Here is a 23,544-nt window from a genome sequence, read left to right on the forward strand (position 1 = left end):
GGTGCCCAAGGCTTGCAATTTAAGGTGGAACACACTCCCAAGTCCAAGCCGGGTGCTTGGACAAATCTGAGAGTGAGTAGCCTCTTTAAATTTTGTGTCCAAGGCACCAAACCTGCCTGATTGCTAATCCCCACTCAGCTTTGACTAGCTCCTCCCCAGCTTACCTGTACTGCAGCCCAGCTCTTCCCGTGGCCAACCAGCAAGTCTTTGCTATGTTGCAGTGGTCTCTACTCAGCACCCTGGTCTGGAGCCCTGGCTCTGTCCTGCTCATGCTTGTCCTCCTTAGACTAAGTGTGCGACTCTGGCATGAGTCTCATCTTTGGGATCTCCAGCAGTGCTCCACAGACCTAACGGGGAAGACAGCAGTGGTGACTGGAGCCAACAGTGGTGAGTTTTCTTCTCATCCTGCTACCTCACTAGGTGCCTCAATCCCCCACAGTCCCAGTGGGGAGGGTGGGGGTGTGGACCAGCACCTCTCCTCATTCCCCAGGCTAGCCTACTCTGAAGCTGTCCTCCTATAGGCATCGGGAAGGTTGTATCCCAGGAGCTGGCCCACCGTGGGGCCCGTGTAATCCTTGCCTGCCGTAACCAGAAGCGTGGACAGCAAGCCCTGGCTGAGATCCAAGTAGCCTCAAAGGGCAACTGCCTCCTGCTTGGCCAGGTGGACTTGAGCTCTATGGCCTCCACCCGGAGATTTGCTCAGTGGCTTCTGCAGGAGGCTCCTGAGATACATCTGCTGGTTAACAATGCTGGAATCTGCGGTATGTTTTCCCCCGGACACATCTCAGGAGGCTCCTTTCCAGTTCAGGGACCCTAAAACAGGCATCCACCAAACCTAACCTGTGCATCCTGCTGAAAAACTTGAATTCATACACGACCCTAAAAAACCTCCCTTAAGTTTTTGGCCCCATCCGTGCACATACATGTTCCTGTGCTGTATCTACTGAACGCCAATCTTTCTCCCAGATCTTGTATCCTTCCATTACCCACTACCTGTGTTCTCATCTCCCAGGATTCCCCAAGACACTTACCCCAGAGGGCCTTGATCTCACCTTTGCCACCAACTATGTTGGGCCCTTCTTGCTTACAAATCTACTCCAAGGTAAGGAAGAATGGGTGCCTCCCTTTTGTGCCACCCTTGCTTCTCCATTACCCTGGCATTTTCCTGGCTTACTGTCTCCATGGCCACTTCCTTTCCCTTGGCCCCAGCTGCTCACTGAGTGATGACCCTGTATGCCTTTTCCCCACACACAGCAGGGGAACCCACCTGACACAAGTCAGGAGTCGGAGGCTGGTAATGAAATCAGTCAGCCCCAAATACAACCAGCAAGGGGATTTAAGATCCCACCTCTCCTTCCCCCGGCTCTGAGTTTTAGCTAGGCCAGTAGAGTCAGTCATCTCAACAAAAGCTTCTTAGGGGAGCACTAGACCACTAGGAACATAGACACCAAGAAGACCTACTTCCTGCTCTCAAATAGCTCAAGATCCACCAGGAATCTAGACAGAACTCATCTCTGTCTTGGGCCCAAGTCCTTTGGCTTTCTGATTTTTTAATACTTTCTGATTAAGGAAGTTTGGGTTCTTCCTTGGGAGGCTGGGGCAGAGTGAGGGGCAGGTGCCTTCTCCCTAACATTTTCTCCTGGACTGTGTAATAGCCTCTTTAAAATAAAATCAATTGTTTGGGTTAGGTAATATGTGTCCAAAACACAAAATTGAAAGTGTACAAAAGGGATGACATTTAAAAAAGTCTCCTCCTCTCCTTGAAAATCAGCTACCCATGCCTTTCTTGGGAGGCAATTCATATTGCCAGGATCTCATGGGCTCTTTAGTGGCTGATTAAATTAGCCCCAACTGGAAAGGGAACAAAGAGCAAGGCAAAACTCTATGTATGAGTTCTCAAGTAGTAACTTTTTTCCCCCTTTTGACAAATTGTCACACCCTGTCTGCACCTTGTTTAGTTGTATTTTCTTAAACTGTCTTCTCTCCTCCCCTTCTCTTTCTCTCTTTTTTAAAAAAGATTTTATTTATTTATCAGAGAGAGAGCAGGAGCAGGGGGAGTGGCAAACAGAATGAGAGGCAGGTTCCCCCCTGAGCAAGGAGCCTCATGCCGGGCTCCATTCCAGGACCCTGGGATCATGACCTGAGCGGAAGGCAGACGCTTAACCAACTGAGCCACCCAGGCGCCCCATCTCCTCCCCTTCTCTAATCTATTCTTCTTCCTGCCACTTGTAGAAATCACTTTTCACCATATCACTTGCTTAAGATCCTTGGAAGGTACTCTCTCCTTTAGAGGAGAAACTCTGAGCCCCTTCTTTCCATGCACAGACCCCTGCAGACTGAGAGCCTCACCTCCTGCCCTTCCTGAATCCACACTCTCCTCTCCAGCAGACAGTCTGTAGCTTTGCTCTGTAGCTCTTGGACCTTGCTTTATCCCCCTCTGGCTCTGCGTTTTGCACATGTGCTCGCCTCTATGTGGAATATCCTTTCCCACTCTTTTAGCTGACCAACTTTAGTTCCTCCGCCAAGACTCAGCACAGATACTGCCTGTGCTGTGGGTCCTGCCCTTTGCCTCCCCCAGCAGTGCCCCATTTACAGGGCTCCCTCAGCCCTTGTACACGTCCCTGTTCCCACATCGACACTGTTCCATGAGCATCAGTCTCCAACTAGGCTGTGAGCCCCTTTGGCCTTTATATCACTATGCCTGCAAGTCTGGGGTCTGTTCTCTTTAGGAATAATTTTCTCTCCAGCAAATTTTGGCTGAATACCACCTGCTCAAATTTTCATTTGTGATTTGTAATTTAAATGTATGGCTCAAAAGACTTTTGGCATTTTTAACACTGTAAATTCATATGTGACAACTACTATTTTTCATATTTTATATAATCCAGACTTCAGATAGACAGTAGCATATTTTTTTTTAAAGATTTAACTTGTACTATTGATTGTAATTTCATTTTTGTTACTTTGGAAGATAGTTGGGTTTTAAAAGATTTTATTTATTTGTCAGAGACAGAAAGAGAGAGAATGCACAAGCAGGGGGAGCTGCAGGCAGAGGGAGAAGCAGGCTCCCCGCCAGGACCCTGGGATCATGACCTGAGCTGAAGGCAGACGCTTAACCGACTGAGCCACCCAGGCATCCTGCCGATAGCTGGGGTCTAAAAAACAAAACAAAACAAAACAAAACAAACCACTTTCCCAAGTATCTCTACATGCGTTTCTTTCCCCCCTCAACCTAGCACCCTTATGTCCTTAGCATCTGTCTCGGTGTCTGCCATAATCCAGACACCTAATGAACATCTGTGTGATGAATACATGAAAGACAGCTTTCACATTGTCTCCAACCTCTGCTTTTCTCTCTTAGCTACCAGTGAGGTAAAACACAAACAGGGTAAAGTAGCTCCAGCTGACAAGTGGGAGAAAAGCAAGACAAAAATCCAAACACTACAATAAAAGAGGAGGAAAAATGTTAGGAAATTAGCTAATGAAGATGAAGGCCCCATTCACATTAAGCTGGGGGGTGCCCACTGACCCTATCCTGAAAGCCCTGGATGGTCTCTGCTCTTTTGGAGTTTCCTGGAGAGGCAGGTTGGGGAGTGGGCATGGGAATTCACTCCAGAACTTGGATAGAAGGAGTGTGGTCCTCTTTCCACCCAGGGGCCCTACAACGGGCAGGGTCAGCCCGGGTAGTGAATGTGTCTTCCTTTCGACATGCACATGGGTATATTGATGAGAAACATCTGACAGGGGCTGGTAAGCCTTTGACCTTTAACCAGAACTACGACTGCAGCAAACTGCTCTTGACCTCCTTCACTGGGGAGCTTGCCCGGAGACTTCAAAGGACAGGTAATTGTCTCTGACACCCCCTACTGCTCCATCTCCAGCACCACCTCCCAATACTTCACATCTCATCCCAACATGTCCTGGCCATAAACTGCTCCCCGTGCCCCCCAAGGGCAGCTGTTAATCTCCTCCATGTATCATCTGTGCAGCTATGGTTCCCTCAACCCTGTCTTCACATCTCCTTTTCAGTCTTTCCAACTTTCCTATCACTCACAACACCCCTCTCCTCTCAGGATTCTCCAAAACCAGCACCATCCACTGCGTTCCTCCTAAAGTTCACCTAGCACTTTCAAATACTTCCGTTTCCTCACTGGCTTAAATACCACCATTTGTCTGAGTTCCGGACGACTGACTTGCCTGGCACCACCCCCAAGTCTCTGGTTCCTTCTGCCCAACAGACCTCATAGGATCCTCCCATCATTGGAGAACCACACTTACGCCTTTCTTCCCAATATTCCCCTCTCATTCCACTTTGCACTTTACCCGTGTCCCATCCTCTCAGGTGTGACTGTGAACTCTGTGGACCCAGGTGTAGTATACACGGAGATCATGAAGCATTTCTCTTGGCCATACCGCCTCTTGTTCTGGCTCTTCAGCTTTTTCTGTAAGGTGAGTAGAGGGGGAGCTGGCTCAGCCTGAAGAGGGTGTGGCAGGGCTGTGCTTCTGTGTGTCCCCAGCAGAGCAAAGTCAGCTTGGCATGACTTCCTCTCCTCCCCTCTACAGGATGCCAAACAAGGTGCAATCCCAGTCCTCTACCTGAGCTTGGCAAAGGAGCTGGATGGTGTTTCTGGAAAATATTTTAGCAGTTCCTGTATGATAACTCTTCCTACTAAAGTTGCTCAGGATCCTCAAGTGGCCCAAAGGCTCTGGAATGCTTCTGTCCAGCTAACAAACCTAGATAAGGTGGACTGATCCTCTGTGACCCCTGCCCTAACTTGCCATCCTCACTGACTCCCAGCCCTTACTCTGATCATGCTTTTTGTTTATTGGTTCCAAGCATCAATCGTCTTGTCTGATATAATGATCACTTCCTCTTCCTGTTGGCTTGGGGCATGAAAGCTCAGATTAGCCAGAGGATAGTTTCACCTTCTACTTTCCTGCCAGTTCTCTGATGGAAGTATTCATCCCTTGGCAACTAGGATCTCCAAACCTACAGAGTCCCGCTTTGTGGTGACAGGGAGTAAAACTCCTTCCAGTGGGAATTAGGGGTACTGGTAAGAAGGGAAACTTCCACCTGTACCTCTTGGTTTCTACACGTATGCTTCCTGGTTTGGGGGGAAGACAGTACCACACAGTGCCCTCTTGATTAAAGCATATAACACACCCTGTAGGACAATACTCGTACTTTACAGAGTGTTGTCTCCCAACTGGTACTGTACCTGAGCCTGCAGATGATCATTCCACCTTTCCATCAAACCAAACCAAGATCACAAGCAACAAGCCAAGCAACAAGATCAGTGAATTCTGGTGCTGGGAGCCCATTACTTTTCTCCAGGGTCTTTGTTCATCTATATACATTTTGGGATCAGCTCTTCAAATTTCACACACACACACACACACACACACACACACACACACACACACACACGAATCCTTCTGTGATTCCATTACATCTACTTGGGAGGATTGGTATTTTTACGATATTGAATTTTCCTAACCTTGAACAAGGTATACTCCTAACGACTTAACTCTTTTTAATATCTTTACAAAATTTTAAATAATTTTATCTGTAAAGATCTTACACCGGATTTATTATATTTAATTCAGGTAACTTCATTTTGATGCTATTGTAAATGGTGCCTTAACCTTTGTGTTGATTGTCTATTGAACAACTATAATAAATTGTCTAATTTTAATGAATTATCTGTAGGTGCTTTGGTTTTTCTACGTAGAACATCACACTGCCTAAGAAAAATAAGTTTTACTTCTTCCCTTTCCACTATTCTTTTATTTCTTTTTCTAGAAGACATTTATAGATGTTCTAGTATTAAACCGAGCTTGCATTTCTGAAGTAAACCCAGTAAACAACCTTGCATTTCCAGTCACTGTGTTGTGTAGACATTGCTAAATTGAGCATACTCAGGCTTTTGTTTAGCACTTCGTACCATGTTCATAAATGAGACTGGCCTGTACTTTTTTTTAAGTTTTATTTAAGCCATCTCTACACTCCATGCAGGGCTCTAACTCATGACCCCAAGATGAAGAGTCACACGCTCTTCCAACTGAACCAGCCAGGCACCCCTGGCCTGTACTTTTCTTTACCCATATTACCATTGACTTGTTTCACTGCTATGGATCTATTCATTTCATAAAATGAATTGGGGATTTGTGTTAGTCCAGGAGCATCATCTGAGAAGCAGATGCCAAGTTGGGATTGAATGTACAAGAAACTCGTTAGGGGAAATGGCTGTGAGAGAAAATGGGAAGGAAGCTGGGAGAAGCTGAGAGGACCACCAGACTGGGATCCAAGTCTGACCCTGAGAGAGGGAGGGAAAGAAGGCTGGTTGGGAGCCTCAGAGAGTACTGGAAAATTTTTCCATTTTTAAACTCTCTCTCTTGTTTTGAAAGTATATAATCTGTTCTTTAGTGATTAATCAAAAAATTCAACCTGCATATTTGACTTAACAGTCTTTTTTAAAAAAGATTTTATTTATTTTAGAGAGCTTGCAGCAAGGGAGGGGGGCGGGCAGAGGCAGAATCTCAAGCCGACTCCTCAACTCCATGCTGAGTGCAGAGCCCAGGAGAAGCTGGAGGCTCAAGGCTCCATCTCACAACCTTGAGACCATGACCTGAGCTGAAACCAAGAGTCCATCCACTTAACTGACTGAGCCAACAAGGTGCTCCAGACTTAACACGTTGTCTCTTTAGTCAGTATTTTTCTACTTCTTTCAACAATACATAGACGTTAGAATTCTTATTTTTTAAAGATTTTATTTATTTATTCGACAGAGAGAGAGACATAGCGAGAGAGGGAACACAAGCAGGGGGAGTGGGAGAGGGAGTAGCAGGCTCCCCGCTGAGCAGGGAGCCCGATGCGGGGCTCGATCCCAGGACCCCAGGATCATGACCTGAGCCGAAGGCAGATGCTCAACGGACTGAGCCACCCAGGTGCCCCAGACGTTAGAATTCTTTAACATTAATTATTCCCTTTGAATTTACATGCTTTTGTAACCTGATATTTTGATGATATTGTTATTTTGTTAATTGCACAAATCAAATATATTATTATTTTAAATAGTTCATATTTCTGTGGATTTACCATATGTTTAATATTTTCTTTGCCTGCTCTTCTTTCTTGTGTCTCAGATCTTCCACCTGGGATTATTTTCCTTTTACCTGAAGTATATCCTTTTGAGTTCCTGTCATGAGGATTTAAGGTACACAGAATTTTACTAAGACAGTCCCCAAGATTCCTACTCTCTGTGTGCACATTCTGTACAATCTCCTCCCCTCGAGTGTGAGCAAGAACTCATGAATATGATGGAGTTTCACTCCTGTGATTACCTTATATACTGACAAACAGGGTTTGCTGATGTAATTAAACTGTCATCAGCTGACTTTGAATTCATCAAAGGGGAGATTATTTTGGGTGGACCTGACCTAATCAGGTGAGCCCTTTAAACGTGTTCAGGTCCTCCCAGATTTCAGAAAGATCCTCCTGTTTACCATGAAGAAATAAACTGTCACATTGTGGAGAGGACCACCTGGCCTCTAGGAGTCAAGGCTTCAGTTTTCCAGCCATAATGAACTGGATTCTGCCAATACCCAGTGAGTCTGGGAGAGGACCTGGAGCCCAGATGAGACTGCAGCCCTGGGCGACACCATGATTTCAGCCTGGTGACACCCTGAGCAAAGGACCCAGCTAATCTGTACCCAGACTCCTGATGCATAGAAACCGTGAGACAATACCTGGGTTCTTTCAAGCCACTGAGTGTAGTGATTGGTTATGCAGCAACAGAAAACTTATACAGGATCTAATGATAATAAACCTTCTCAGTGGGGCGCCTGGGTGGCTCAGTCATTAAGCGTCTGCCTTCAGCTCAGGTCATGATCCTGGGGTCCTGGGATCAAGCCCCGCATCGGGCTCCCTGCTCAGCGGGAAGCCTGTTTCTCCCTCTCCCACTCCCCCTGCTTGTGTTCCCTCTCTCACTGTGTCTCTCTCTCTCTGTCAAATAAATAAATAAAATCTTAAAAAAAAAAACCTTCTCAGTTTTATTGGCTTGAAAATGTCTTTATTTCACCATTTTTGAGGGATCATCTTGCTGGCTAAGGAGTTATAGGCGGGCAGATATTGTCTTTTATCCCGTTGAGGATAATATTCCTTCATCTTCTGGCTTTCATTGTTGCTATGAGAAATCAGATGTTAATCTAACAGTGCTTTTTTTCTCTCTTGCTCCTTTTATGATGTTATCCTTGTCATCACTTTCCTGCAGCTTCAGTACTGTTAATCCGGATGTGTATTTCTTTTTGTTTATTCTGGTGGGAATCCTTTGGGTTTCCTGAACCTGAGGATATATATGTCTCTGTATTTCTATTTATTTGTTTGATAGATTTGACACATTACATTTTGTAAATTTAGGCATACAGCGTGTTTCTTTGATACATTTATATGTTGTAATATGACTGCTATGGAAGCAATATTTATCACATCACATCAGTACAGTACAATATTATTATCTCTATCCATCACACTGTGCATCAGACCTCTATGGCCTATTTGCTACTCTTTACAAGTTTATACCCTTAAACACCATTAATCTTATCTTTACCATCCCTCCTCTCCCAGTAACCACCATTTTACTATTTTTTTCATAGGTTTGACTTTTTTTAGGTTGCATGTATAAATGATATCATACAGTATTTGTCTTTCTCTGTCTGACTTATCTCACTAAGCATAATATGCTCAAGGTCCTTTGTCATGTTGTCATAAATAGCAAGAGATCCTTTTTTCTCAAGGCTGAATAATATTTCATATATATATATATATATACACACATACATATATATGCTCTCTATATCATCTTGGAATTTTTTTGGCCACTCATGTGATATACATTCTGGTCCCAAACTTATGTCAGTACAAGCTTATTATTTTGAATTACCAGAGAGGATTTTCCCATTACACCCACAAGTAAGGATGAGAAGCTTTTATCTTTACTGTTTTCCTCTGTGGGACACTTCTCTTTTTGAAGTTCACTGGGGTATTACTCCTTGACTCTCCTGGCTTTATGTGTGTGTATGTAGGGGGGTGGTAGTTTTCTATTCCAATCTTCTCTGCTCAACCCCAGATTTGGTTTTCTGTCCCTACTTAAGGCCCTTTAACCCCAGTTCCAGGCCACTAAGGGTTGCTTTAGCAAACACTGACTCCAATGATCATCTGTGCCTTGGGATTTATAATTTCACATCATCTCTAGCTTCTGAGGAATTCCCTTACTTTCCCACCAATTCATTTAGGCAATACTGGCAGGTGCATGCATGCACACGCATGTGTGTGTGTGTGTGTGTGTGAGAATGTTGCGTTCCAGCATTTTTAGTTGCACTGTATCAGGTAGAATTTCCATGATATTTAGTCCTCTATTGCCAGAAATGAAAGCACCTATTTATTCCTTCCTTTCTCCTTCCCTCCCTTCTTTCGAGTTTGTATAGCCAATTATTCCAGCACCATTTTTTGAATAGTGTGTCTCTCTCCCACTGACCAATAATATAAATTGTGTCAAATATCAAATGTTCATATGTATCTATGTTTGTTTTAGGTCTAGACTCTTTTCTGTTCTAATGGTCTATTTTTTTTCTATACCTACATCAGTACCATAGTGCCTTAATTACAATAACTTTAAAATAAGCACTGCCACCCCTGAACTGTGTTCTTTTACTTCAGGAATTTCTTGGCTATTTTTGGCCCTGGGCTCTTCTCTACAGATTTACTAATTTGTTAGCATAAGCTCCTGGAATATCCTGGTAGGTTATTGACTGGGATTATTTCAAATACATAAATATGGGATAAAAACTTCTTTATGACATTAAATTCTCCTGTTCATGAATATGCTATATCTCTCATTTATTTAGGCTAACTTTAATTCTTCAGTAAGATTTTATAATTTGGTTGTGCACATATTTTGTTAAGTTTATTCAATTTGTATCAATTTCATTTAAAAATTATATTTAATTTTTCATTGTTGGTTATGGAAATGTAGCTCATCTTTTATGTGGCTTTTCTATCTAGCCACTTTGCTATTTTTAAATCAGTTCCAATAATTTCCAGATTATTTTTTTAAAGACTTTATTTTGGGGCACCTGGGCAGCTCAGTCATTAAGCATCTGCCTTTGGCTCAGGTCATGATCACAGGTCCCTGGGATCTAGCCCCACATCAGGCTCCCTGCTAAGCAGGGAGCCTGGTTCTCCCTCTCCCACTACCCCTGCTTGTGTTCCCTCTCTCGCTGTCACTCTCTCTGTCAAAAAATAAATAAAATCTTATATTGTAAGATTTTATTTATTTATTCATGAAAGACAGAGAGAGAGAGAGAGAGGCAGAGGGAGAAGCAGGCTCCCAAGGAGCAGGGAGCGCGACGCGGGACTCGATCCCAGGACGCTGGGATCATGACCTGAGCTGAAGGCAGACGCTTAACCATCTGAGCCACCCAGGCGCCCCTAAATAAAATCTTTAAAAAAAATTAAAAAAAGAGAAACTTTTTATGATTGTTCTGGCTTATCCCACAGAGTGGGTTCTTATTACATAGTCCTCAAGGTCCCCTGAGGGGCCATCCTCACGCTGTCCCCACTCCTACCCCAGAAAGAAGTGGGGAACAGCAGGCCTGGCTCTCCCTGGGCCACCTTGGCTCCTCACACTCTACCAGTGTGTGGTAACAAAGCCAAGCAATGATGAATTGAACATTAGGTTCTTTTTTGAAAGGCTAGAGCTCTCATAAAAGTATAAAAAAGCAGGGGGAAGAAGGGTTGAAGTTCAATCTCTAGACTGTCCATTATGAAAGCACTTCCCACATGTAGCTATTGAGTGTGTGAAATGTGGCTGAGGAACTGAATTTTAAATTTAAATTTTAATTAAATTTAAGTTTAAAAATGTATATTCAATCCAGTATTCAAACACTTCTAAATATTTTTGAAACAAGTTGCATACATGAATATACTTCTTCAACTATAAATTATTTATTTAAATTAATTTAATTAACATATAGTGTATTATTAGTTTCAGGGGTAGAATTTAGTGATTCATCAGTTGCATATAACACCTAGTGCTCATTCCATCCAGTGCCCTCCTTAATGTCCATCACCCAGTTACGCCATCCTTCCACCCCCATCCCCTCCAGGAACCCTCAGTTTGTTTCCTATTGTTAAGAGTCTCTTATGGTTTGTTTCCCTCTGTTTTCATCTTATTTTTTCCTCCCTTCCCCTATGATCCTCTATTTTGTTTTTTAAATTCCACATATAAATGAAATCATATATTTGTCTTTCTCTGACTGACTTATTTCGCTTAGCATAATACCCTCGAGTTCCATCCACATTGTTGCAAGGGACAAGATTTCTTTTTTTTTTTTGATGGCTGAGTAGTATTCCATTGTATATATGTGTGTGTATGTGTGTGTGTATATATATATATGTATATATATGTATGTATATATACACACCACATTCTTCTTTATCCATTCATCTGTCAATGGATATCTGGGCTCTATCCATATTTTGGCTATTGTGGACATTGCTGCTATAAACATTGGGGTGCAGATGCCCCTTCAAATCACTGTTTGTACCTTTGGGGTAAATACCTAGTAGTGCAATTACTGGGTCATAGGGTGGCTCTATTTTCAACTTTTTGAGGAACTTCCATACTGTCTTCCAGAGTGGCTGCACCAGTTTGCATTCCCAGCAACAGTGTAGGAGGGTTCCCCTTTCTTCGCATCCTCTCCAACATCTGTCGTTTCCTGACTTGTTAATTTTAGACATTTTGACTGGTGTGAGGTGGTATCTCACTATGGTTTTGATTTGTATTTCCCTGATGCAGAGTGATGTTGAGCATTTTTTCATGTGTCTGTTGGCCATTTGTATGTCTTCCTTGGAGAAATGTCTGCTCAAGTCTTCTGCCCATTTCTTGACTGGATTATTTGTTCTTTGGGTGTTGAGTTTGATAAGTTCTTTATAGATTTTGGACGCTAGCCCTTTATCTGATAAGACATTTACAAATATCTTCTCCCATTCTGTCGGTTGTCTTTTGGTTTTGTCAACTGTTTCCTTTGCTGTGCAAAAGCTTTTTATCTTGATGAAGTCCCAATAGTTCATTTTTGCCTTTGTTTCCCTTGCTTTTGGTGATGTGTCTAGGAAGAAGTTGCTGCAGCCAAGGTCAAAGAGGTTGCTGCCTGTGTTCTCCTCTAGGATTTTGATGGATTCCTATCTCACATTTAGGTCTTTAATCCATTTTGAGTCTATTTTTGTGTATGGCGTAAGAAAATGGTCCATTTTCATTCTTCTGCATGTGGCTTGCTCTGTGCCTTTATCCAATCGCCTCTCCAAGTCTCTCAGCCTGAAAACCACCTCCTCCTTCTAGGAAACAGTATTCTTTTCCTCAAGGGGAGGTTTTCCCCTCTTGGTCCCCTCCCATGTTCTGGAATGCACAGGATTCCACCCGATGAGCACAGATATTCTCTGTTCAGCATCACAGTTTGGGAGGATGGACTCCAGTCATGCAAATTGGAATTCCCCATCAGAGGGACACTCAGGCTGGCACCTATGAAAAAAAGACATAGAACAAAGACAATATTAATCTTCCTTGAAGACTATGCAGCCTAATCCAATGTAAAAGAAACAGTATTTCTCCTATTATCATATCCTACCCTTTAGACTCAGGGGGACCCCCTTTCACGGTGCTGAGAAGCATTTGGGTCTTTCCTGTATCCCTACTCCCATTCCACCCTGAGGCCTGGCTGCTTCACATGAAAACTCAGCGCATCTGTTAAAGATTGTTTAAGTCACTCAGAGGGATGACTCCAGCTCAAAAATGTTTACTTAAAAAAAAATTTCAAGAGACCAATATGTACTAATATAGACAACCTCCAAGATTCAGTGTCCAGTGGAGATAAAAACAAGGTTTGGAACAGTGTATATAGGAAGCTGCTGTTTGCATCTAAAATACTTAAGTTTTCAGAGCCTGACTCTGGAATAACAAAACAAACAAACAAAACACTGGCAATGAGCTTCTTTGGGTAGGGATCTTGCGGGATGCGATGAATGGGATATATATGTTTTAAAAATATGTGCATACTCACAATAGCCAAAAGGTAGAAACAACCCAAATGGCCACTGATGGGAGAATGGATGAACAGAATGTGGTATATACACAGAAGGGAACACTAGTCAGCCTTAAAAAAGGAAAGAAATGCTGACACATGCTACAACATGAATGAACCTTGAAAATGTAATCCAGGCACAAATATTGTATGATTCCATTTTATAAATTCTGTATGATTCCATTCTATACTTAGAGTAGTCAGATTCATAGAGACAGATAGTAGAATGCTTGTTACCAGGGCCTGGGGGAGGGGAGAAAAGGGAATTCATGTTTAATGGGTACAGAGTTTCAGAAAGGAAAGATGGTAGTGGTGATGGTTGTGCTGGGGAGGAAAACTTTTCCTATACCCTTCAAAACTCTTCTAGCTGGTCTAAGGATTGAATTGACATGAGACAGATTAACAGGAGAAAATAAAATTTAATTACATACAAACAGGAAGTCCGCACAGACATGAGATTCCAAAGCAGTCAGGCAAACTGAAGTATATATGTCATCTTGAACTAAGGAGAGGCCAGTAGAAGTCTGGGACTAGAAAGGGAAGGAAAGCAAATCACAGGCAGATGAAAAGAGTAAATATTTGGTGAACAAATAGTTGCTGGGCCAACCAGAAACAAGGGACATAGAAGGAATTCTTATCAAACAGGTCTTGCTATGTTCCTCCCTTTCTACCACCCCTAGTTCATATTATGATGTAGTTATCTACGGTGAGAACTCTTCCTGAAGCATAAATTAATTTAGGCAGTTAGATGGGAGGTCAAAATGTCTTCCTCTCTTAGTGCTTGGTTGTTTTTAGCTTGAAATAATCTGCATGTCAAAATGGCACCTTTTGGGGCAGACTGCCCTTAGTCCCTACAGTTGCAGAATAATGTAAGTGTACTCAGTTCCATTGAACTGTATGCTTAAAAATAGTTAAAATGAGAAGTTTTATGCATGTGTTACCACAATAAGAAGTATGTGCATGTAGCACCTTTTACATTTATTTTTATATGCTGTTTCTCTTCGATTGAAGGGGATAGAGGCCATTTCTACTAAAATTACAGATGCATTTATTATTTGACCCGGATGTATCCTACCTGTATATACCTGCTCACATATGAAGTGCCATATGTACAAGGTGATTCGTTGTAGCTTTGCTTGCAGCAGCAAAAGATTGGAAACAAAGTATCCCACTAGAAGAGGCTGGTTCATAAATTATGTATATCCAGGCAATAGAGTACTATGCAGTGAAAAAAATAAGAGCGGCACCTGGATGACTCGGTTAAGCATCCAACTCCTGATTTCGGCTCAGATCATGATCTCAGGGTCATGGGATTGAGCCCCACATCAGGCTCCACACTGGGCATGGCACCTGCTTGAGATTCTCTCTCTCCCTCTGCCTCCTCCACCTGCCCCACTCCCTCATCCTGTGCTTGCTTTCTCTCTCTAAAAACAAACAAACAAAAAACTCTAATAAAGAAGCTATTTACTGATTTAGAAAGATAGCCAAGATATATTAAGTGGAGAAACCAAGATGCAAGTGTATATAGCATGCTACCTTTTGCATAAGAAATGGGAGGAGTAAGACTATATATTCATATTTGCTTGCATTTGCATAGAACATTGAGAGGATAAACAAGAAACTAAAAACAAAGGTTACTTGTAATGGGCAGAAGGAAGGAGTGGATGGAAACAAAGTTTGAAGGGAGGTTTTTCAGTGTATGCTTTTTATATTGTTTTGATTTTTGACTTATGCAAATGCATTATCCATTCAATATATTAGAAATATTTAGAATATGAAATGGGGAAAAAAATGGGGCCATGGTGGAGACGTTGTCCAATTCATCCTTTCTACCATTTATACCTCCACCCCCACCTCCACCTCACCATCAATTTTATGGACTTCTCAGGTTGTTTTCAATCTTAGATTAACTGAGATAAATATAACATTACAATGGTTATTATTCAGGCTCTTTAAATGGATTCATTTAATCTTCCTAACAACCTAGTAATATAGATAATATCATTAACATTCCCATCTTACAAATGAGGAGACAGGGACATGGAAGGATTAAGGAATCCGCCCAAGTTCTCACACAGCCTGTTAGAATTCAAACCCCTCCTCTGTCGAATCCTGGCTCTCCCAACATCCTTGTACAAGTATCTTTGAACACTTGCCCTATTATTTCGTTTCTTTGACTACACTATTAGAAGTGGGTACATTGGGTCAAGGAGTTTGTCCTTTTAATGTTTTTTTTTTCTTTTTAAATTAAAAAGGCCAAATGCCATTACGTGCATTTGCGTTATTTTACATTCCCATCGTAAGGGCATGAGAATGCCTGTATCCCCATACGGATAACGCCGAGTAGCCGCAAAATTTAATTTTTTCCTCAAGCTGCCTGACGAGAGATATGGTTATCACTAATGTTTTAATTAGCAGTTTAGCGCTCAAAAGCTTAGACACCCCTGGAGATACATTTGCCCAAAGCAAGGAGTCCTCCAATCCCTGAGCGCTGTCTCCCCTCGGCCGGCAGAGGGCGCAGGCCTCTCAGAGGCGCCTCTCTCCTGTGGTCCTAATTGGCTTCCCAGACACATTGCGCACGCGCACATTTCGCTCCAGGTGTCCAGTTTTGTGCCTGACCGCTGTCGCCTTGGCTGTGCTCAGCGCGCAGTTTTTAACCCGGGCTGGTCTTCGGGGAAGAGTAGCGTGTTCCCTGGAGCCGGAGCGCCGCTGGGCCTCTGGGATGAGAGGGCGTGGGGCGGGCCTCAAGGGGTCGGGCGGCGCGTCGGGCAGCCCACGCGGGCGGGGCGGGTGGGGCGCGACCGGCAAGGACTTGGGCGTCGGTCGCCTGTGGTGGGGCCGGATCCGGGCGCGGAGCCCCTGACAGGACAGGTACGGAGGCGGCCACCCTGCCAACCGTCTCCGCCGCCCCCTTGTGTTCGCTAGGTTCCCGGCGGTGGACCGGGGGTGGGGGGGCTGGTGCTGGGCTGGGCGCGGCATGGAGCCCGGTGTGCGGAGCGGGGACGGTAGGGGTGGGCCGCGGCGGGGTGGGCGCCTGCTTGCGTCTGGGCCTGTCCGACCCACCTGCGCTCTTCAGCCTGGCGGTGTTCTCCCGGGGTCGGAGTGGTTGCGCCTCCGAATTCCTCCACAGCGGCGAGGGTCTCCTTCCTTTCCTGGGAGCGTCTGAACCCATTCGGAGCCACAGGTTTCTGTGGGCACATGGTTGAGAAGTTTGTGTCAAACGAAAAACAAAAAACCCAAAACCCATAGAGGAGTCAAGCGTGGGGGCCTGGATATGGGTCTGGTGTGTCTGTGTCTCCCACTCCTGGGGTCCGCTTTTACTGGCAGGATGACTTTCGAGTAGTCATCTTGCACGTTCCGCTTGTCTTTAAGGCAGAACCACAGGTAAATCCCACAGATAAGGAACCCCGCTGTTTTTAAAGAGGCAGTGGTTTAGAAGCTTCCCCTCATGTAGTGCCGTGATGAGAACAGCAAGCCCATGCCGACCGCTTGCTAATCCAGTACGCTTAAGGTACTGAGTCCAAGAGCTATGAGGTCGAGACTGACACTCTTTACCTGGTGTACAGCCAGAGCCTGAGCTATGGGGATGTTAAAGGAGAGTGCCATAACTTTTTTTTTTTTTCCTTAAGGCATTTCGTGCTCAAATATGTTTAGAAACTTCACGGTTAAACTTTTCTACAGAATATTTCAGAGCCTTCACTATGCTAAAGATAGTTACCATGAATCTCACACTGCAAGTATTGTATGGAGACTTCCGCAGATTTGAATGGGAAATGCTGTTTTTCTTCTGTGCTGACTCCGTTTAACATCTGAAATAGTTTGGGAAATGCAATTCCAGAACGAGAAAATCAAGGTTTGAAAGGCACAGTTTAGGTCAGTGCTTTTCAGACTTTAATGGCGCATACACCTGCCCGTCTTGTTAAAAAACATCGCGCTTGGGTCGACATTTCTAACAAGTTTCCAGGTGCTGCTGCTCTTCGGATCACGCTTTGAAGAGCAAGGGTGTAAATCACTGGGTTGAGATTCAGAGACCATATTCTTCCTGCTCTCGGATACAAACTTTGCTGCCATGAGTGAGCCACTTCACTTGTCCAGACCTGTGAAATAGGAGACTGGACTAGAAGAGCACTGAGGTTCCTTTCAGATCTAAAACGCTGTGATTCAAGTTCAGTTACCCTTGTGAGAGTTGAAGTCCATCTAAAATATCCTTCCCAAATAGCCAGTTTGGGCTTGAACATTTCTAATAACGAGGAATTTACTACATTTCATCTTGAGATGGCTTAGTAAGGAAGTTTTTCAGTTTGCTGAAATACATCTCTGCAACTTCCATCCTGTTGGTCCTAGGTTCTCTTTTACAGTTGAACAGAAAAAAAAGTGCAGTCCCTCTTTAAAAAGGTGATTCTTAAAGTGTTAGATGATAGCTGTTCCCACCAAGTTTCCTCTGCTGAGTTATCCTTAATTCTTCCATGACATTGTTTCAAATGCCTCTCTTAAATTTAGTCTTTCTGCATGGAGTGTAGTGGGGCTTTGGCTGGCCTTTGAAGGATGGGTGGGGCTTGCAAGACTAGGGAAAGCATCCTAAGCTGCTGACAGTGGTGCAGAGATGACAGTGCATATGTGAGAGCCAGGACTGTTTGATTAAAGTAAGAAATGGTATGTCAGTGAAAGATTTGAGGCGGGTGGGCATATGGGCTTTGTATTTTAGAGCGTGTCATTATCTTACTGTGGGATATAATGTAGTTGGAAATGGAGAGAGAGGCAGGGAGCCAGATATGCTTCACGTATCAGTAATAGAGGACTTAGGTTGATGATAATAAGAATGCCTTATATTTATGTATAAGATTTTACAGATTACAGAACCTTCCACAGGTATGATCTCATTTAATAATCCTGTGAGGCAGGCAGAGCAGCTGTTATCCTGTTTTGTAGATGAGGCACCAAAGAGGGAAAATAGTTGCCTCAATTCTCAAAGCTTTAAATGGCCAACCAAAGAGATGACAGTGGTAATGGAGGAGAAAAGAGGGATGCGGGAGGCAATACTAAGAGTTGGTGAGTTGGGCCTGACTGACGTGAGGGTACAAAGGAGAACTTGTTAGGGAGGATTCAGAAGACCGCGAGGGAATCGTGATACTGTTGAGAACTTCCGCTCTAGTTTTTACTCTTCCATCTCTGTCATTGCTAGTGGCTGCCTGGAGTTATGGGTTGGGAGGGATTGTAGTAGAGGATTCCCAGGGTGCTTGGACTGTGTATAGCTACTGGTGGTACTGTGGGGACTTGGGTGGGCCGCCCCATACCAAGTGAAATGAGAACTGAATCCTCAGTGTCCCCAGAGGAGGTTAAGTGCTGAGCAATTGACTGATTCAAATCTGTCTTAGGGCCCTTGCCATCCTGGAGACTCTGGAATTGGCTTTCTATCATTTTTCTTTCTTTCTTTCTTTTTTAAGATTGATTGATTGATTGATTGGTTTAACAGAGAGAGAGAGAGCACAAGTAGGTTGAGCCGCAGGCAGAGGGAGAGGGAGAAGCAGGCTCCCCGCTGAGCAGGGAGCCCAGTGCGGGGCCTGATCCCAGGACCCTGGGGTCATGACCTGAGCCGAAGGCAGACGCTTAATGACTGAGCCACCCAGGCGCCCCTCATTTTCTTTTCAAGTTCGGGCTCGTACCAGTAGCTCTTGGCTGATGGACAAATTGAGTGTCCCCATGCTCCTACATACCCCTGAGGGCTTCACTTAAGCAAAGACTGGACCTTTGTCACCCCCAAAGCCTCACTCAAGCTGTTTTCCCAGATCTGCATTTGCCCTAGAGCCTAGAGGTCTCTCTGTGGTCCTCTCACCATGGAAACATAGGAGATTGAGAACTAGTGTCATTACCAAATTCTGTAAGATGTGGGGCTGTCCCTCCATTTTTAGTTTCTTAGGCTCCTGTCTGGAGAGGAAAGAGCTACATCTGCTGGGGTTCGTGGGTACATGGCTGTTAATTTCCTCTACGGTGCGGGGTCTTTAAGGGTGGAGCTACTCTGGGAAACTTGTCAGAGCCAGCTTATATCCCAAGAGCCTGGTGTTGGTACAGCCTTGTATTTAACATTCAATGTCTTCTGTGTTCAGTGCTTAGGATACTGAAATGAATAAAAACTCTCTTCCCTGGAGGAGTTCATGATGGATAAGGGAGAGACGATATTTTAATAAAAATGTGATGTTGTAATAGAGATATGTCCAAAGTGCTGCGTGAGGGCACAGGAAGGAATGACTAGCTCTGCATGGAGACGTTGGAATCTTCAGGAAAGAGGTGATAATTGAGCTGAGCCTTGATGGTGAGGAAAGAGAATGGCTTTGGCGATTTTGCAACATTTATAGAGGCGGAAGGGCTAAGGTAAGTAGGTCCATGTAGCTGAATATAAGAACTTTGGGATCAGAGGAGAGGTGAGATGAGACTAGATATTCATAATGAGGCCAGGTTTCGACCTGAAGTGCTGTGCTAAAGAAGATTCAGTTTTGCGGGCAGAGAGGTGATGTGATTGTATTTTGGGAAGCTAACTGTGGAAGTAGACTAAAGGGAGAATTTAGATCAGGGACATCAGGAGACTCTTGTAATATAACATAAGCATGGTATGACACTGAACTAAGGATTAGGTCAGTGGGGGTGGAAAGGAGATGAATCTGAGTGAGACCGTAGAGACAGTCAACCTGATATAATGATTAACTGGTTGTTGAGAACAAGAGAGGGGGTTGTTAAGGATGACTCCGTTTTCTGTTTGGGTGGGTGGTGGTGCCAGTAGTAGAGGAAATAGAGAAGAGGAACATTTTTTGAGGGGGAAGATACCAAGTGTGTTTTGAGTTATGTTGAACTTGGGGGGGCGTCTGTGGCACTTAGCAGACAGGCGGAAGCGTGGGTCTAAGGTTCAGAAGAGAGTCTATGCCTGGGGCATAGGTGTAAGTGGGGGTTGATGCCGGGGGAATGGATGAGCCCAGCTATGCATATAGGAGGCTGAAGATGACAGAGGAGGCAAGAAGGGTTAGTGTGCAAGGTAGGAGAGAATGTTTCCAGAGAGCGAGGAGAGGAAAAAGTTCCAGGAAGAGGATCAGCGGCTTCAGTTGCTACAGAGAAGTCAAGTAGGATGAGCTTGGAAAATGCACCTTGAGACTGGACAGTTAGGAGATTGTGGTCACCGGGCTCTTTCACTTTTTTAGTGTGAGCAGCTTCTGAGAAGTGGTAGGGACAGGAGCAAGGTTGAGCCAGATTGAGGAGTGCATGGGAAAGGAAGAGAGGAGGGTGTACTCACTTTGAGTAGCCCAGCAGGAAAGAAGGGAGATGGTGGCGTCTTGCTGAGGAGGTAGCAGAGACTAGAGACGGATTTTCCTAGAAGTCTTGAGCATAGGTTTACCTAATAATGTGTAAGAGCAAGTAGAGAGGGTGCAGTTGAAGGCAGGAGAGAAAAGATGCTTGCTAAATCAGGTCCTCAGAGGAGGGTGGAGGGGTTGGCCCTGAAAAGAAAGGGACATCATTTTCTTTGAAAGAGGAATGACAGAAGAAAGGAAAGAATGTAGGAAGGAAGAGGCAGTGATGGTGGCAGATCTGTCTAAATTGGCAAAGGAATTCTTCTCTAATAGGTTCAGTTTTCTTTCTGAGCAACTTTATCTGCTGAGGGAGGTGTGGTGTGGGCTCAGACAGGAATAGGGACTTAAAGTAGTAAGGAAGTCTGAAATAACTGTCCAGAGAAAAGGGACAGAGATCAGACCTGAGATTCTCTCCAAGAGTGTTGAGTACCCTCCGAACTTAAACCTCACACTGTAGGCCCTCCTTCCTCTTTCTCATAATAATAATGGCTGATGTTTATTGAGTGCTTCATACCAGGCACTCTTCTGAGTGCTTTTCAAGCCTTCTCACAACAACTCTGTTAGAAAGGTATTGTTATGGTCTCTATTTTACGCAAGAGGAAATGGAGGCATGGAAGATTACTTAGGCTTAGTAGTGCTTGTGTTTGATGAGTCTCTTACCTCTGTAGAAATGGCACTGCTCTCCCTGAGGCATCAGAGGAGGCAAAAATTGAATCCCAGTTCCCAGTTTCTGGACCTTGAGGGGCTGGAGTCTAGGGCTGCTAAGGAGCAGGTCTTATCTGGCCAGTGTGTGGGCATGCTAGTGGCATGGGTGGGCAGGGTGGTGGGGTCAGTGTGGCTGCTGGCCTTTTACAACTACGTAGGGAACTCTGAAGTCCTCGAATGAGACTAGCATCCTGACTAGAGAGACAAGTGACTGATAGTGCTTTGTCTGTATTGCAGGCTGAGACTGTGTCACCTGAGACAGTGAATACTTAAAAGGGAATTGTCCCCATCCATCCAGAAAAAGAGAATTTTTTTTTCTGCCAGATATGGGAGTAGGCAGACTTATAACCTTACATAATAGCATAGATTATTAACACTTACCTTTCATGTTTTTCCCTTTAATGTGATTGAATGAAGGGGGAGAATGGTGGGATAGCATGGATGGAAGAGAAACAGGCTTACCTTTTGCTGCTGCAGCTACTGGAGCATCACATCCGTGTCCTTCCTCTTGTGGTTGCTATGGATACGCCTTTGCGTGGTGACTTGAGGAGATTGATTTCCATTATGATCAAACGATGACGTGGATTTAAAAAGAGAAGGGACAGAATGCTCTGCTTTTGGGGAGTGGCCGGTGAGCTGCCCAAAAGGCAGAGCCCAAGCACAGCCAAGGTGGCTGTGGCTTTGTTGGCTGCCTTGGCTTTTGCTGAAGTTGTGAAATGGTGCATCTCTCTCTTTAGAGCGCAGGCTCCGGGTTCCCTGTCTGCAGGGTCCTAGTGCCAGAGAATTGCTGGTTGATTCACGGGGAGGAACCAGCAGGAACTTCAAACAGGCTGTCTGTCAAGTAGGACTCCTGCTAGCATGGGGAAGGTTGCAGTTCTTGAGTATGGAGACCCCAGTAGCTGGGCTACTCACGTACCTGCTGCCTTCCTGCAAAAGTTCCTTTATTGAGGATAAATGAGGCATATTGTGTAGACTTCCTTCCTGGCTCCTCGAGGTCTGGGCCTTTGGAGGTGGGCCTGGCAGTCACTGGGTATTCTTGGGGGAAGGGGATACTTCGGGAGGAGGTGGAGTTGTGTTCAGATTGAGAGTGGGCTGTAGACATTTTTGGGGATAGCAAGGGGCTGGAAAGGTAAAGAAAGTCCATTTAGGGTTTAGGCCCAGTCTGTTTGAGATCTGTGAGGCAGATACCGGAGTAGGACATTGGAGCAATGGGGTGTGTACGTGTCTTCTTTCTGGGTTCCTCTGTATATCTGAAATCCAGCCTTCCACGCTTCTAGTCCCACAGCCTCTGTTCCCCACTCAGTGAGCAAACAGCTCTTTTTTCCTGATTCCTGAGGGACTTAAATTCACACTTATCCCTTCCTTACCAGTACTTTCAGAGATGTACAATTTTGTCCTAGTCTGAAGAAAATCTGAATCTTGCTAGTTACTATTGTGTTTCTTTTATCTTTGTAACCAAACTACTCTCTACCCAGTACCTGATACAGTTCAGTTCAAGTGTGTGGACCCTGCTATGAGACTGCCTGGGACTCAAACCAGCTCCTCTATGAGAGGGATGAGTGAAATCAGTTGGGTTAACTCAGGATCAAGGTTAGGTGAGATGAGACAAGAGGAGGTCAAGGGCTCAAAGGATGCTGGAGTGCTAGTAAAAAGCAAGGTAGGAAAAGTGCAGCCTCGGTGCCAAAGAGGCTGCTTCTTCTTACTTGTTCGTTCCTTCTTAATTCTTAACAATCTACTCGCTTTCCTGTCATTTTCTGAAATAATCTCCAAGACCATTGTTACCTATTTGTCAGACAGAGATTGAGATTTTTTCCTTCCTCTCTTCCCGTTTTCCTAGATATCTCAACAGTATTTAATATACCTGGGGAGGAAGATGAATTAAGTCCACAGCGTATCGGTCTCATCTCTGGCTGAGGGAACATGTAACTCAGAATTGTCCTATGTGACATGGGATGGGGCCCATGGAAGGTGCTATGGAAGGATCACCTGTTTGTACAGCTAGTCAAATGTGCCCCCCCTGCCATTTCTGGCCATGAGACTTAGGAGAGTTATTTGACTTCTGAGACTCAGTTCCATCACCTATAGGATAGAGACAATGCAGCCTGTTTTGTCTGCATCACAGGTGCATTTTGGAAGGAGACAGTGAAATATGTGTGTTAGTGTGCACAGTCAAATTTGCTCCAGAGAAGGGCCTAAGAACAGACTTATCTTCTCTCTCCTAACATGTTCAGTTTGCCTTCCCATTTCCTCCCAATTTTAATGTTTTCAATCATTCTTCCATTACTCATGCTTGAAAGCTCCTGAGTTCATTCATTCATTTTTTTGTTCATGCATTCCTTCATCCATCCACCTATTTATGCAACATTTA

The 23,544-nt window shown here is 44.3% G+C and overlaps 1 protein-coding gene and 1 long non-coding RNA gene across 3 annotated transcripts; one reads left to right on the plus strand and one right to left on the minus strand.

Annotated features, from left to right (window-relative positions):
• Positions 1-212: 212 nt before the first annotated feature.
• Positions 213-5,667, plus strand: LOC113936958 (retinol dehydrogenase 12-like). The gene is made up of 6 exons (XM_027620537.1): positions 213-387; positions 522-761; positions 1,013-1,102; positions 3,655-3,843; positions 4,343-4,449; positions 4,564-5,667. Exons 1-6 carry the CDS (start codon positions 213-215, stop codon positions 4,750-4,752), a joined length of 990 nt encoding a protein of 329 aa, XP_027476338.1. The 3' UTR covers positions 4,753-5,667.
• A 6,617-nt stretch (positions 5,668-12,284) lies between these two features.
• Positions 12,285-21,873, minus strand: LOC113937256. 2 transcript variants are annotated; one of them, XR_003524565.1, is made up of 4 exons: positions 21,639-21,873; positions 16,201-16,325; positions 13,569-13,667; positions 12,285-12,578 (listed from the first exon to the last, which is right to left on the minus strand). It is a non-coding gene; the product is annotated as an uncharacterized LOC113937256 (long non-coding RNA). The 2 variants fall into 2 exon arrangements; XR_003524564.1 differs by lacking the exon at positions 13,569-13,667.
• Between the last annotated feature and the right edge of the window lie 1,671 nt (positions 21,874-23,544).

Source organism: Zalophus californianus, chromosome 8, assembly GCF_009762305.2.
Source record: "Zalophus californianus isolate mZalCal1 chromosome 8, mZalCal1.pri.v2, whole genome shotgun sequence".
NCBI lineage: Eukaryota > Metazoa > Chordata > Mammalia > Carnivora > Otariidae > Zalophus > Zalophus californianus.

Coding starts and splice junctions, on each gene's coding strand:
- LOC113936958 (XM_027620537.1), top strand. CDS start 213: ATGTTGCAGTGGTCTCTACTCAGCACCCTGGTCTGGAGCCCTGGCTCT. Junction 1,103..3,654: donor GCTTACAAATCTACTCCAAG/GTAAGGAAGAAT, acceptor CTTTCCACCCAG/GGGCCCTACAACGGGCAGGG. Junction 4,450..4,563: donor TCTTCAGCTTTTTCTGTAAG/GTGAGTAGAGGG, acceptor TCCCCTCTACAG/GATGCCAAACAAGGTGCAAT.